This window comes from Cherax quadricarinatus, chromosome 22, assembly GCF_038502225.1.
Source record: "Cherax quadricarinatus isolate ZL_2023a chromosome 22, ASM3850222v1, whole genome shotgun sequence".
Lineage (NCBI taxonomy): Eukaryota > Metazoa > Arthropoda > Malacostraca > Decapoda > Parastacidae > Cherax > Cherax quadricarinatus.
In genome coordinates, this window is record NC_091313.1 from 8,136,974 (window position 1) to 8,151,999 (window position 15,026).

General features: G+C 37.8%; 1 protein-coding gene across 2 annotated transcripts in view; it reads right to left on the reverse strand.

The window, feature by feature from the left end:
* Positions 1-15,026, reverse strand: part of rump (heterogeneous nuclear ribonucleoprotein rumpelstiltskin) — a 170,214-nt gene that overhangs the window by 137,443 nt on the left and 17,745 nt on the right. For both annotated transcript variants that reach the window (XM_053778279.2, XM_053778278.2), the window contains exon 3: positions 2,800-2,900. In XM_053778279.2, the coding sequence (XP_053634254.1) occupies positions 2,800-2,900 (101 nt within the window). The remainder of the gene's footprint in view (positions 1-2,799; positions 2,901-15,026) is intronic.

Consider the following 15,026-nt stretch of genomic DNA (forward strand, 5'->3'; position numbering starts at 1 on the left):
GGATGAGTTTGGGAATGTGTGTAAAGGTAGAAAGTTGAAATTGAACATAGAAAAGAGTAAGGTGATGAGGGTATCAAATGATTTAGATAAAGAAAAATTGGATATCAAATTGGGGAGGAGTATGGAAGAAGTAAGTGTTTTCAGATACTTGGGAGTTGACGTGTCGGCGGATGGATTTATGAAGGATGAGGTTAATCATAGAATTGATGAGGGAAGAAAGGTGAGTGGTGCATTGAGGTATATGTGGAGTCAAAAAACGTTATCTATGGAGGCAAAGAAGGGAATGTATGAAAGTCTAGTAGTACCAACACTCTTATATGGGTGTGAAGCTTGGGTGGTAAATGCAGCAGCGACGAGACGGTTGGAGGCAGTGGAGATGTCCTGTTTAAGGGCACATTTGTTCTTAACCCTTTGACTGTTTTGGTCGTATATATACGTTTTACGAGCCACCGTTTTTGACATATACATGTATATAAATTCTAGCGGCTTCAAATCAAGCAGGAGAAAGCTGGTAGGACCACATGTGAGAGAATGGGTCTGTGGTCGGTGCGCACCATATAAAAAAAATCCTGCAACACGCAGTGCATAATGAGAAAAAAAACTCAAGACTATTTTTTTTAATTAAAATGCTGAATTTGTGGTCTATTTTCGTATGGTATTTATGGTTCTAGTCTCGTTTTCTTGGTCTCATTTGATAGAACGGAAAACATATTATAGAAAGAGAGGTGATTTTGATTGGTTTTACTATGAAAAGAACCTTGAAATGGAGCTCAAAGTAGGGAAAATGTTTGATTTTTGCCGATGCTCAAAAGTAAACAAATGATGTCATTTTCTAATAAATGTTCAAGTAGCCATTCTAATATGCAGTTATGAATGGGTTGACAGTATTTATACAATTATGTATTACAATATTGCAGGTCTGCATAACAGTATATCTTCTATTTTTTGAATAAAAATTCAAAATAGAATGCAAGAGTAATATCAGAGGGGCCTGGAAACTTGACTGATAAACAAAGAAAATGTTATTTTAGAGCCAGGAATGTCTGCATTGTTCATTCTGGACCCTATTTTGAAATTGTCATATTTTTTAATTTTCGTGAAATTGGCCAAATTGCAAATTTCTGACATGTTATTGGGTAGTTGAAATGGGTAAATGGGCAGTTTCTTGTACTCAATTGATAGAAAAGATGGAGTTCTAAAGAAATAGCCGAGTTTGGTCGACTGGAACAATGGAATTAGCCAAAAATAGGGCTCAAAGTGGGTGAAATCGTCTATTTGTAAATATCACCGAGGTCGCTAACTTCGCAAGAGCGTAATTCCGTCAGTTTTCCAGCAAATTTCATTCTTTTGGTGCCATTACAATCGGGAAAAGATTCCCTGTCATTTCATAAGAAAAAATTATATATTTTTTAAATTTTGCGACACCAGTAGACACCTCAGGATTTGGGGTTGCGACAGTCAAGGGGTTAAGTGTCCTGTAGGCTCCCTCATACAATGGACCAAATCTATTACAACAAGCATTTGCTTAGTATGGCCCCGTGAGTAACTGTTAAGCCCACCATTCATTGGACCAAGACCACTGCACTGTGCAACTGAACACTGTTACAATCATGGAAAATCAGTTTCACAATTTTGATGCAATGGATATCACCCAATGGACACTTGCTGAACAAAGTAGCATGCAGAAATCAAGCCAAAATGTTACCATATTAAAACAATATTTTTTCAGTAATTTGCTTGAAATGTCTAAAATAAATGCAGCATACAATAATTTACTAAAAAATAAAAAAGCATTAAGATAAAGACCATTGTAATAATTTTAACCATCATTTACATAAAGGCCTTTCAGAGCGCATACAACAATAATGACAGGTATGTAGTGAGCCTAAGTAAAAGCTCGGAAGGTTTAACTAACATTTTCATTTAGGGTGTACTGAAGGCCCAGCCTGGCACCCTTGCAACTGCTAGTCCATGGTATACCAACCTGTAAAAGGTGGATTTCAAACTGCATGGGTGCCAGTTCATTTCTAGTACAACCTTACACAATTTGTTACTTTCACAACATGGTCAGATTATTATTTTATTTTATCTGTCTAAACTACAATCTTAGACTAGGTGGTAGCTCACTAATAGCATATAATTAACTAGAAGAATGACAACAAAACTACTCCACGACAAGCCCTTGTGGCAGGAAAAGCAACTGAATGTGCCTCCCCCTTATGATAACTCCCGCTACCCCACTTGAATACTCCTATCCCACTTGTCTATTAATCCTTTGTCTAACAATGGAAAAACACTAGTTTTCCCATATTACCTGTCACCTTACATATTCACAAGACAAAGAAATGACCAGCAATTCTGCTAAGGCACAAATCTTTTCACTTTCCTGTCTACCAACCTCCACCAAATGAAGCTAGATAAGTTACTTACAAAATCTACAGGAAAGCACTGGTTTGACAACTACATAATTTTTACCCCTCTTACTATTAACCACATGGTTAATAACTGACTGTTATAACAACACAGACCATAAAAGTTAAATGTGCTTGATTTCATATCAAAATTTTAATTGGTTATGAAAATAAGACAATTTACAAAACATCTGGAAAGGTGATCTCAAAATCATTACTTATCCATTTAAGATAAACCAAGAGCCCTGATACAGTGCACAATAAAACTTCAGAAAATTCAATTAGTAGCTTATGGGGAAAAAGTAGCTCTGAACAGTTCCCTAATACACAAATCTGAAATTCTCCAAACATCACTTAAATTGAAGACAATAATAAAGTAGAAATTTACCTTCTTTACGGAAAAGATCCTTTAAATCTTGCCACTTGTACTCATAGGGAATATTAGATACATATATGCGAGTCTCCGCCGACCCACGCTTTGAACCACCCCTAAAACAGAAATAAATTAGCTTTAGATGCTTTGAAGCAAAATCTGATATTAGGCTTCCAATACCTTACCAGTAACAACATTTAACCCTTTCACTGTCAGTCCCGTTAATATTATGGCTTGCAAGCCAGTATCAGTCCCGCAATACGCCAAAATTCTAGTAGCTTCCAATCTTGTGGGAGAAAGCTGGTTGGCCTACACATGACAGAATGAGTGAGTGGTCAGTGAGCAGTATAAAAAAAATCCTGCAGCACGCAGTGCATAAGAAAAAAACAACTCCATGTTTTTTGTTTAAAACAGTGACTGAGATGTATTTTCCCATCACATTTATGAATATATTCTTTTTTCCTTGGTCTCGTTTGATAAAAAAAATTCTTTCATTCTTTTTTAACAAGCTGCCCATTTCCCACCGAGGCAGGGTGACCCAAAAAGAAAATACTTTCATATCATTCAACACTTTCACCTCACTCATACACAATCACTGCTTTTGCAGAAGTGCCCAGAGCACAACAGTTTAGAAGCATATACGTATAAAGATATGCAACGTATCCCTCCAAACTGCCAACATCCCAAACCCCTCCCCCAAAGTGCAGGCATTATACAGTGGACCCTCGTTGTTCGTAAGGCTCGAAAGTTGTAATTTTCGAAAACCGTAACATTTTTTTGGTCAAAACATTGACTAAAAAATCGCCGTTTGACTCGCAAACAGTAGTTTGTCTAGGACGCAAATGCACAGCCCCGAGCAGCCTCACACTCCATTCCCAGCCAGTGTGCCATTGTTTATCAGTAAGCGAGGATGATCCCACGAGTTCCTATGATACATTTCATAATATTCCATTCATTTTAATGCTTGCAACTGCTAAATAAGCCACCATGGCTCCAAAGAAAGCTTTAGTGCCAGCCCTTTGGTAAAGAATGTGAGAAACATATAATTTAAGAAAAAGTTTGTAGAAAAATACGAAAGTGGTGGTGGTAGAGTGGTGGCGGTAGTGTGTTAGCAATTGTGATGGTGGTAGAGGGTGGTAGTGATGGTGGTAGAGGGTGGTAGTGATGGTGGTAGAGGGTGGTAGTGATGGTGGTAGAGGGTGGTAGAGGGTGGTAGAGGGTGGTAGTGATGGTGGTAGTGATGGTGGTAGTGATGGTGGTACTGATGGTGGTAGAGGGTGGTACTGATGGTGGTAGAAGTTGTGATAGTGATGGTGGTAGAGGGTGGTAGTGATGGTGGTAGAGGGTGGTACTGATGGTGGTAGAAGTTGTGATAGTGGTAGTGATGATGGTAGAATTTGTGATAGTGGTAGTGATGGTGGTAGCAGTTGTGAGTGGTAGCAGTTGTGATAGTGGTAGAGGGTAGTAGTGATGGTGGTAGAGGGCAGTAGTGGTTGTGATGGTGGTAGAAGGTGTCTTCTTCAGTGATTCAGCAATTCTACTAACTCCTCCAATGTTGTTGGAGTTATATAGGGCTACAGAAAACACCGCCACTTCAGCTGCTGCTTCACCACCATTATGGACGGCTGATGCTCTCAGTGGCTCTTATACACCCAACAACAACACAACACCTCTCGTGACATTCATGACTTTTATTCATTCTAAAGTATATTCCATGTTTCTATGTTACTAATATTGTTTATTATGTCATATTAGTTGAATTGTGATAGATAAATAAGCCGTAGAGTTGATATTAGCGTCATATTCTTCAACAATAAACTCGCCTCGCCTCCCCTCCCTCTGCCTCGTCTGCCATACATCAAGAGTCTTCAATAGAGGAAAGTGTGATGTTAAATGTTCATTTATACATTTTATTTGTGCTTTACATTTATCTGGCATTCTTTTCTGCAGGTAAATCTATATTTAAGCTAGGGAAGTGACCCCTGAAGTGACCTAGTCCTCATGGAGGGGAATTCATCCTTCCAAACAATAACCTCTCTTCCCTCTCTCCTCCTCAGTCTTTCATTCATCAACAACAGCCTTCAATAAAGGTAACTGTCATGTTGAATGTTCATTCTATTGTGCATGTAAATCTAGCTTTAATCCTTTCTGGGTTTCGGCTGTACTAGTACGGCTTACACGCCAGGGCTTTTGATGTACTAGTACGCATAAATTCTAGCACCCTCAAATCTAGCAAGAGAAAGCTGGTAGGCCTACATATGAAAGAATGACTGGGTCTATGTGGTCAGTGTGCGCAGTATAAAAAAGAATCCTGCAGCACACAGTGCGTAATGAGAAAAAATAAACTTTGACCGTGTTTTTGGTTTAAAACAGCGACTTTGCACTGTATTTTCGTATGGTATTTATGGTTGTATTCTAGTTTTCCTGGTCTCATTTTATAGAATGGAAGACATATTACAGAAATTGAGATGATTTTGATTGGTTTCACAATGAAAAGTACCTTGAAATTGAGCTCAAAGTAGCAAAAATGTTCGATTTTTGCCAAAGTTCGAAAGTTAACAAATCATGCCACACGTCCAAAACACGTCAACTGGTGAATCTAATGTTCTTTCACGAGTGCGCTGGTATTACTTATAGCATTTCTACACTAATACAGTAGTCTGCGTAACAGTAAATCTTCTATTTTTTGTGAGAATAAAAATTCAAAGTGGAAAGCAAAAGAAATGTAAGAGGGGCATGGGGATGTGACTAATGAACAGAGGAAATGTTATTTTAGTGCCAGGAATGTCTTTCTTATTTATTCTGGACCCTATTTGGAAATTGGCATCTTTTGAAATTTGTGTGAAATTGGCAAAACTGCTAAATTCTGACCACTTTATTGGATAGTTTAAATCAGTAAATGGGTGGTTTCTTGCACTCATTCGATAGAAAAAACAGAGTTCTAGCGAAATAGTTATGATTTCTGTCGACTAGTACACTGGAATTGGCCGAAAATAGGGCTCAAAGTGGACAAAATCGCCGATGCGTCATCATCGAGACCGCTAAATTCGCGAGAGCATAATTCCGTATGTTTACCATCAAATTTCATACTTTTGGTGTTATTATGATCGGGAAAAGATTCTCTATCTTTTCACAAGAAAAAAATTTTTTTTTTTTATATTTTGGCGATCCTGAGAACAAGTCTCTGAGAGGGCCTGGCGACCCTCAAAGGATTAAGGTAAAAAAAAAATTTTTTTTTTTATACTTCTGGGTGTCTGGAACAAATTAATTGGATTTACATTATTTCTTATGGGGAAAATGGATTTGCAAATTGTCAATTTCGATAATAGTCACTCTCTCTGTAACGAATTATGAAAAACGAGGGTCCACTGTACTTCCCATTTCCAGTACTCGAGTCCAGCTATATAAAAATAACCAGTTTCCCTGAATCCCTTCACTAAATATTGCCCTGCTCACACTCCAACAGCTCGTCAGGTTCCAAAGATATATTACAAAAGATACATCACAAATATAGAGATGATTCTGGATGGTTTACAGACCAAAATTACATTGAAATTGAGCTCAAAGTAGTGGAAATGTTTGATTTTTGCCGATGTTCAAGAGTAAACAAATCACATTAAGCGTCCAATACACGTCAACTGGTGGATCTAACATGCTTTCACAAATGCGCTGATATTATTTATACCAGTTATACAATAATGTTGTCTGCATAAAAGTAAATCTTCTATTTTTGGTGCAAATAAAAATACAAAATGGAAAGCAAGCATAATTTAAGAGACGTGACTAATGAACAGAGAAAATGTTATTTTAATGCTAGGAATGTTTGCATTGTTAATTCTGGGCCATATTTTTAAATTGGTATTCCCTGAATTGCCAAATTATCAAATTGGCCAAAATACCAATTTCTTACTACTTTATCGGGAGGTTGAAATTGGCATATGGGTGATTTCTTGTACTAAATCAATAGAGCAAAATGAGTTCTAGCAAAATAGCTATGATTTTAGTCAAATCGAACAATGGAATTGGCCGAAAATAGGGCTCAAGGTGGGTAAAATTGCCAATGCGTAAATACTGCCGAGATCACTAACTTCACGAGAGCGTAATTCCATAAGTTTTCTATCAAATTTCATACTTTTGGTTTCGTTACCATCAGGAAAAGATTCTCTACTTCACGAGAGCGTAATTCCATAAGTTTTCTATCAAATTTCATACTTTTGGTTTTGTTACCATCAGGAAAAGATTCTCTATCATTTCATGAGATTTTTTTTTTTTAAATACTTCGACACTGAGAGCAAGTTTGTGAACAGGGGTGTCGACAGCAAAAGGATTAAGAAAAATTTGTATACAGTGGAACCTCTAGTTGAGAGCGTGTCCACGTGCAAGTTTTTCTAAATACGAGCAGTCGATGGGTCGATTTTTTGCTTCCATACGTGAGCAAAATTTCCACAAGTGAGCAGACCTCATGGCAGGTTCATAGACACTGGTGAGGGGCTCTTGAGCTTGATCTCGGGAATTGTATCTCAGTTGTTTGTTGGACTATCTTATTGAAACCTGGGCAATGTATGATGGAAAGATGCTTCTTAACTTCTTTTTTTTTTTTTTTTTTTCAAAAAGTCGGCCGTCTCCCACCGAGGCAGGGTGACCCAAAAAAGAAAGAAAATCCCCAAAAAGAACATTTTCATCATCATTCAACACTTTCACCACACTCACACATTATCACTGTTTTTGCAGAGGTGCTCAGAACACAACAGTATGGAAGCATACACATATAAAGATACACAACATACCCCTCCAAACTGCCAATATCCCAAACCACTTCTTTGAAGTGCAGGCATTGTACTTCCCATTTCCAGGACTCAAGTCCGACTATATAAAAATAACCGGTTTCCCTGAATCCCTTCACTAAATATTACCCTGCTCACACTCCAACTGATCGTCAGGTCCCAAATACCATTCGTCTCCATTCACTCCTACCTAACACGCTCACGCACGCTTGCTGGAAGTCTTCTTAACGTACACCAAAAATGAAAGAAATCTAAGCATAAATAATGGAGTTCACTTCTCAGCAATTAGCCACCCCTTAGTGGTAATTTCAAATGGTTTTTATGGTTGTATTCTCATTTTTTTGGTCTCGTTTAATAGAATGGAAGATATATTACAGAAATAGATTTCAAGGCACGAGAAGTGCCTTGAAACTGAGCTCAACCTAGGAGAAATGGTCCAATGCTTGGCTGTTTCAGCGTAAACAAATGACGTCACAGTAAATCTTATATTTTTTTGTGTGAAAAAAATTACAGGAGGATGAGGATGAGGATGACGACGACGACGACGACGACGACGACGACGACGACGACGACGACGACGACGACGACGACGACGACGACGACGATGATGATGATGATGATGAAAGAAATCTAAGCATAAATAATGGAGTTCACTTCTCAGCAATTAGCCACCCCTTAGCAGTAATTTCAAATGGTTTTTATTGTTGTATTCTTATTTTTTTTATCTCATTTGATAGAATGGAAGATATATTACAGAAATAGATAGGATTTTGATAGCTTTCATGATGAAAAGTGCCTTGAAATTGAGCTCAACCTAGGAGAAATGGTCCATTTCTCCTAGGTTTCAGAGTAAACAAATGACGTCACTGTCCATTCCAATATGCAGTCGTGAAAGGGTTGGCACATATATACAATTATTGCAATAAGGAATAACAGTAAATCTTAAATTTCTTGTGAATAAAAATTACAAATAATTTATATAATAATAATAATAACGATAATAATAATAATAATAATAATAATAATAATAAATAATAATATGAATAATAACAATACATATAATAATATTTTGTGTATCTTTATATGTATATGCTTCTAAACTGTTGTATTTTGAGCACCTCTGCAAAAACAGTGATAATGTGTGAGTGTGGTGAAAGTGTTGAATGATGATGAAAGTATTTTCTTTTTGGGGATTTTTTCTTTTTTGGGTCACCCTGCCTCGGTGGCAGACGGCCGACTTGTTAAAAATAATAATAATAATAATAATAATAATAATAATAATAAAGGTCCGCCATCACAAATCCGGCAATCAGTTATTCGGTTCCTTCAGTTATTCGGCACTAATTTTGGCTACCATAATTTAAAATTTCCAGGGTGGCCACACCAACCAGTTGGTACTGTTTGGTGGCACTACTTGCTGCATAAGTCATTCCAATTTCTTTTTCTCCATTTATTGTTTTAACCTGTTTACTTTTCGCCCTAGCCATGGTTCCAATAAATAAAAAAAAATGCTTCTCATTATGTAAAGCACCTACACAGTACATTATCCATTAAAGATAAGGTGGCTTTGAAGCCGCTGTCGGTTGCCATGAGCTCAGTCTCATGAAGCAGGAGAATATGCTTTATTATTATGCTAATATCAACACTACAGCTTATTTGCCCATCACAATTGATCTAATATGACATAAGAAACAATATAAATAACATAAAACATGTTAACCCTTTGAATGTTTTCGACGTATAAATACGTCTTACGAGCCAATGTTTCTGACGTATATATACTCAATAATTCTAGCGGTAATTCTAGGGGTAAATGTAAATGGGGAGCCTTTAATTAAGCTATGTGTAGAAAGAAATTTGGTAATAAATAATACATATTTTATGAAAAAAAGGATAAATAAATAATACAAGGTATGATGTAGCACGTAATGAAAGTAGTTTGTTAGATTATGTATTGGTGGATAAAAGGTTGATGGGTAGGCTCCAGGATGTACGTGTTTATAGAGGGGCAACTGATATATCGGATCATTATTTAGTTGTAGCTACAGTTAGAGTAAGAGGTAGATGGGAAAAGAGGAAGGTGGCAACAACAAGTAAGAGGGAGGTGAAAGTGTATAAACTAAGGGAGGAGGAAGTTCGGGCGAGATATAAGCGACTATTGGCAGAAAGGTGGGCTAGTGCAAAGATGAGTAGTGGGGGGGTTGAAGAGGGTTGGAATAGTTTTAAAAATGCAGTATTAGAATGTGGGGCAGAAGTTTGTGGTTATAGGAGGGTGGGGGCAGGAGGAAAGAGGAGTGATTGGTGGAATGATGAAGTAAAGGGTGTGATAAAAGAGAAAAAGGAAGCTTACGAGAGGTTTTTACAAAGCAGAAGTGCTATAAGAAGAGCAGAGTATATGGAGAATAAAAGAAAGGTGAAGTGAGTGGTGAGTGTGTGCAAAAGGAGAGCAGATGAAAGAGTGGGAGAGGCACTGTCAAGAAATTTTAATGAGAATAAGAAAAAATTTTGGAGTGATTTAAACAAGTTAAGAAAGCCTAGGGAAAGTATGGATTTGTCAGTTAAAAACAGAGTAGGGGAGTTAGTAGATGGGGAGAGGGAGGTATTAGTTAGAGGGCGAGAATATTTTGAGGAACTTTTAAATGTTGAGGAAGAAAGGGAGGTGGTAATTTCATGCACTGGCCAGGGAGGTATACCATCTTTTAGGAGTGAAGAAGAGCAGAATGTAAGTGTGGTGGAGGTACGTGAGGCATTACGTAGAATGAAAGGGGGTAAAGCAGCTGGAACTGATGGGATCATGACAAAAATGTTAAAAGCAGGGGGGGATATAGTGTTGGAGTGGTTGGTACTTTTGTTTAATAAATGTATGAAAGAGGGGAAGGTACCTAGGGATTGGCGGAGAGCATGTATAGTCCCTTTATATAAAGGGAAAGGGGACAAAAGAGATTATAAAAATTATAGAGGAATAAGTTTACTGAGTATATCAGGAAAAGTGTACGGTAGGGTTATAATTGAAAGAATTAGAGGTAAGACAGAATGTAGGATTGCAGATGAGCAGGGAGGCTTCAGAGTGGGTAGGGGATGTGTAGATCAAGTGTTTACATTGAAGCATATATGTGAACAGTATTTAGATAAAGGTAGGGAAGTTTTTATTGCATTTATGGATTTAGAAAAGGCATATGATAGAGTGGACAGAGGAGCAATGTGGCAGATGTTGCAAGTATATGGAATAGGTGGTAAGTTACTAAATGCTGTAAAGAGCTTTCATGAGGATAGTGAGGCTCAGGTTAGGGTGTGTAGAAGAGAGGGAGAATACTTCCTGGTAAAAGTAGGTCTTAGACAGGGATGTGTAATGTCGCCATGGTTGTTTAATATATTTATAGATGGGGTTGTAAAAGAAGTAAATGCTAGGGTGTTCGGGAGAGGGGTGGGATTAAATTATGGGGAATCAAATTCAAAATGGGAATTGACACAGTTACTTTTTGCTGACGATACTGTGCTTATGGGAGATTCTAAAGAAAAATTGCAAAGGTTAGTGGATGAGTTTGGGAGTGTGTGTAAAGGTAGAAAGTTGAAAGTGAACATAGAAAAGAGTAAGGTGATGAGGGTATCAAATGATTTAGATAAAGAAAAATTGGATATCAAATTGGGGAGGAGGAGTATGGAAGAAGTGAATGTTTTCAGATACTTGGGAGTTGAAGTGTCGGCGGATGGATTTATGAAGGATGAGGTTAATCATAGAATTGATGAGGGAAAAAAGGTGAGTGGTGCATTGAGGTATATGTGGAGTCAAAAAACATTTTCTATGGAGGCAAAGAAGGGAATGTATGAAGGTATAGTAGTACCAACACTCTTATATGAATGTGAAGCTTGGGTGGTAAATGCAGCAGCGAGGAGACAGTTGGAGGCAGTGGAGATGTCCTGTCTAAGGGCAATGTGTGGTGTAAATATTATGCAGAAAATTCGGAGTATGGAAATTAGGAGAAGGTGTGGAGTTAATAAAAGCATTAGTCAGAGGGCAGAAGAGGGGTTGTTGAGGTGGTTTGGTCATTTAGAGAGAATGGATCAAAGTAGAATGACATGGAAAGCATATAAATCTATAGAGGAAGGAAGGAGGGGTAGGGGTCGTCCTCGAAAGGGTTGGAAAGAGGGGGTAAAGGAGGTTTTGTGGGCGAGGGGCTTGGACTTCCAGCAAGCGTGCATGAGCGTGTTCGATAGGAGTGAATGGAGACGAATGATACTTGGGACCTGACGATCTGTTGGAGTGTGAGCAGGGTAATATTTAGTGAAGGGATTCAGGGAAACCGGTTATTTTCATACAGTCGGACTTGAGTCCTGGAAATGGGAAGTACAATGCCTGCACTTTAAAGGAGGGGTTTGGGATATTGGCAGTTTGGAGGGGTATGTTGTGTATCTTTATACGTATATGCTTCTAAACTGTTGTTTTCTGAGCACCTCTGCAAAAGCAGTGATTATGTGTGAGTGTGGTGAAAGTGTTGAATGATGATGAAAGTATTTTCTTTTTGGGGATTTTCTTTCTTTTTTGGGTCACCCTGCCTCGGTGGGAGACGGCCGACTTGTTGAAAAAAAAAAAAATTCTAGCGGCTTCAAATCAAGCGGCAGAAAGCTGGTAGGCCCACATGTGAGAGAATGGGTCTGTGTGGTCAGTGTGCACCACATAAAAAAAATCCTGCAGCACACATTGCGTAATGAGAAAAAAAAACTGATCGTTTTTTGGAATAAAACGCCAACTTTGAGGTGTATTTTTGTATAGTATTTATCGTTGTATTCGCGTTTTCATGGTCTTAGGTGATAAAATGGAAAACATATTACAGAAATAGAGATGATTTTCATTACTTTGACGATGAAAACGACCTTGAATCTGAGCTCAAAGTAGCGGATATGTTTGATTTTTACCAATGTTCAGGAGTAAATAAATCACACCACACGTCCAATACACGTCAACTGGGGAGTCTAATATTCTTTCACTAGTGCACTGATATTATTTATACCATTTTTACAATAATGCAGTAGTCTGCATAACAGTAAATTTTGTATTTTTTTGTATGAATAAAAAATCAAAATAGAAAGCAATAATAATATAAGAGGGGCCTATAGATGTGACTAATGAACAGAGCATATGTTATTTTAGTGCCACGAATGTCTACGTTGTTTATTCTGGACCCTATTTTGAAATTGGCATCTTTTTTAGTTTGCGTGAAATTGGCCAAATTGCTAATTTCTGACCACCATATTGGGTAGTCCAAATTAGTAAATGGGAGGTTTCTTGTACTCAGCTGATAGATAAAATGGAGTTCTAAAGAAATAGCTATGAGTTTGGTCAACTGGAATAATGGAATTGGCTGAAAAATAGGGCTCAAAGTCGGCGAAATCACCGATATGCATATGTCGCCGAGACCGCTAAATTCGCGGGAGCATAATTCCATGAGTTTTCGACCAAATCTCGAACTTTTGGTGTCATTACCATCGGGAAAAGATTCTCTATCATTTCATAAGAAAAAATATTTTTTTTTTTTTTTCAAAAATTGAGCGACATTGAATGACAGTTTCAGAAAGGGGCCTGAAACAGTCAAAGGGTTAAATTAAATACTCCAGAATGAATAATATTTGGCACAATACTGAGCAGTTCGACGGAGGTATGAAGAGGATATGGTATACAAATACCATTCTCCTATCCCTGTCTTGGTGGCTTATGTTAGAGAAAACGGGGTGTAGCACAGGGCTAACTGTGATATAATAGTACTGCACCATAAACATGAAACAAAAGTTATTTTCTCTATATAGATTATCACACATAGCAGCATATGTGTAGAGAACCTAGGATAACCCAAAAAAAAGTCAACGTGGCTTATTTTTAGTACCTGGCTTGGGTTAGCCATATATGATTTTTGGTAAATATTCGATTCCCAGCCAGGGTAGAAACATTGGGCGTGTTTCTTTACACCTGTTGTCTATGTTTACCCATCAGTAAATGGGTACCTGGGTGTTAACCAACTAGTGTGGGTGTTATCCTGGGACACTGGCCTAATTTGCTTGAAATACTCTGCATAACAAGCGGCTTTCTATACAGTAGTATGTCACTGATGCCAAATTCAAATCCAAATACCTACAAAAACCTCTCACAGTGATAAATATCTACAGAGTACCACAGTCAAACATTAGCAGTTTTAGTGGCAACCTAGGAAGCATGATAACTGATGCACACATGAACAAAGATCACTTGCTGCTCTCAGGTGACTTCAATATAAATCTCCTGCAAGACCAGGACCCACATGTTACTGAATTCATAAACACTGAGTAACTGCGTGTTGCTACCAGCAGTAACAAAACCTACAAGAGTTACAGAGACTAGTGTTTCCCTACTAGACCACATCTGGACCAACACCATATCCCCTTTAAAATCAGGCATAATCACAGATAATACCACAGATCACTACCCTACCTTCCTCATCACAACATTCAAAACATCCATACTTATTACTGCACCTACTATATTCATAGAACACTTAATTCTGATATAAACCCTCCCCTCAAACGTCTCCTTACCAACCTCAACAGAACACACGACCATAACACAAGGCACAGATCACTCTTTGATGTTCCTCGAGTCCATCTCACGCTATGCAAAAACTCAATGCACATAAAAGGCCCTAAAATCTGGAATTCATTACCTGTGAATATAAAAGAAACACTGTCTGTTTATAAATTCAAGTCTTCTCAAAAATCACTTACTCACCCACAACTAAATAAATACTGAATAATTGTATCTCGCAAATGTTTCTCATTATTGTATCTCATAAATGTCTAACCTGAGACCCAAACTTTATTTTTTTAATTACATTACCTAATAGAATACTCCATTCTACTGAATGCTCAGCAACACAGTAAATGACCATATGACCTGTCTTTGTAATACAGTGGACCCCCGGTTAACGATTTTAATCCGTGCAAGAGGGCTCATCGTTATGCGAAATAATCGTTATGCGAATTAATTTTCCCCATAAGAAATAATGGAAATAAAATTAATCCGTGCAAGACGCCCAAAAGTATGAAAAAAAATTTTTTTTACCACATGAAATGTTAATTTTAATACACACAAACTGAAAAAGGCATGCACAATTACATGACACTTACTTTTATTGAAGATCTGGTGATGATTGATGGGATGGGAGGAGGGGAGAGCATTATCTTCTTACTGTTTAGAAGGGGAATCCCCTTCCATTAGGACTTGAGGTAGCAAGTCCTTTTCTGGGGTTACTTCCCTTCTTCTTTTAATGCCACTAGGACCAGCTTCAGAGTCACTGGACCTCTGTCGCACAACAAATCTGTCCATAGAGCTCTGTACCTCCCGTTTCTTCAAGACTTTCCTAAAATGGGCCATAACATTGTCATTGAAATAGTCACAAGCACGGCTTGCAACAGCTGTGTCAGGGTGATTTT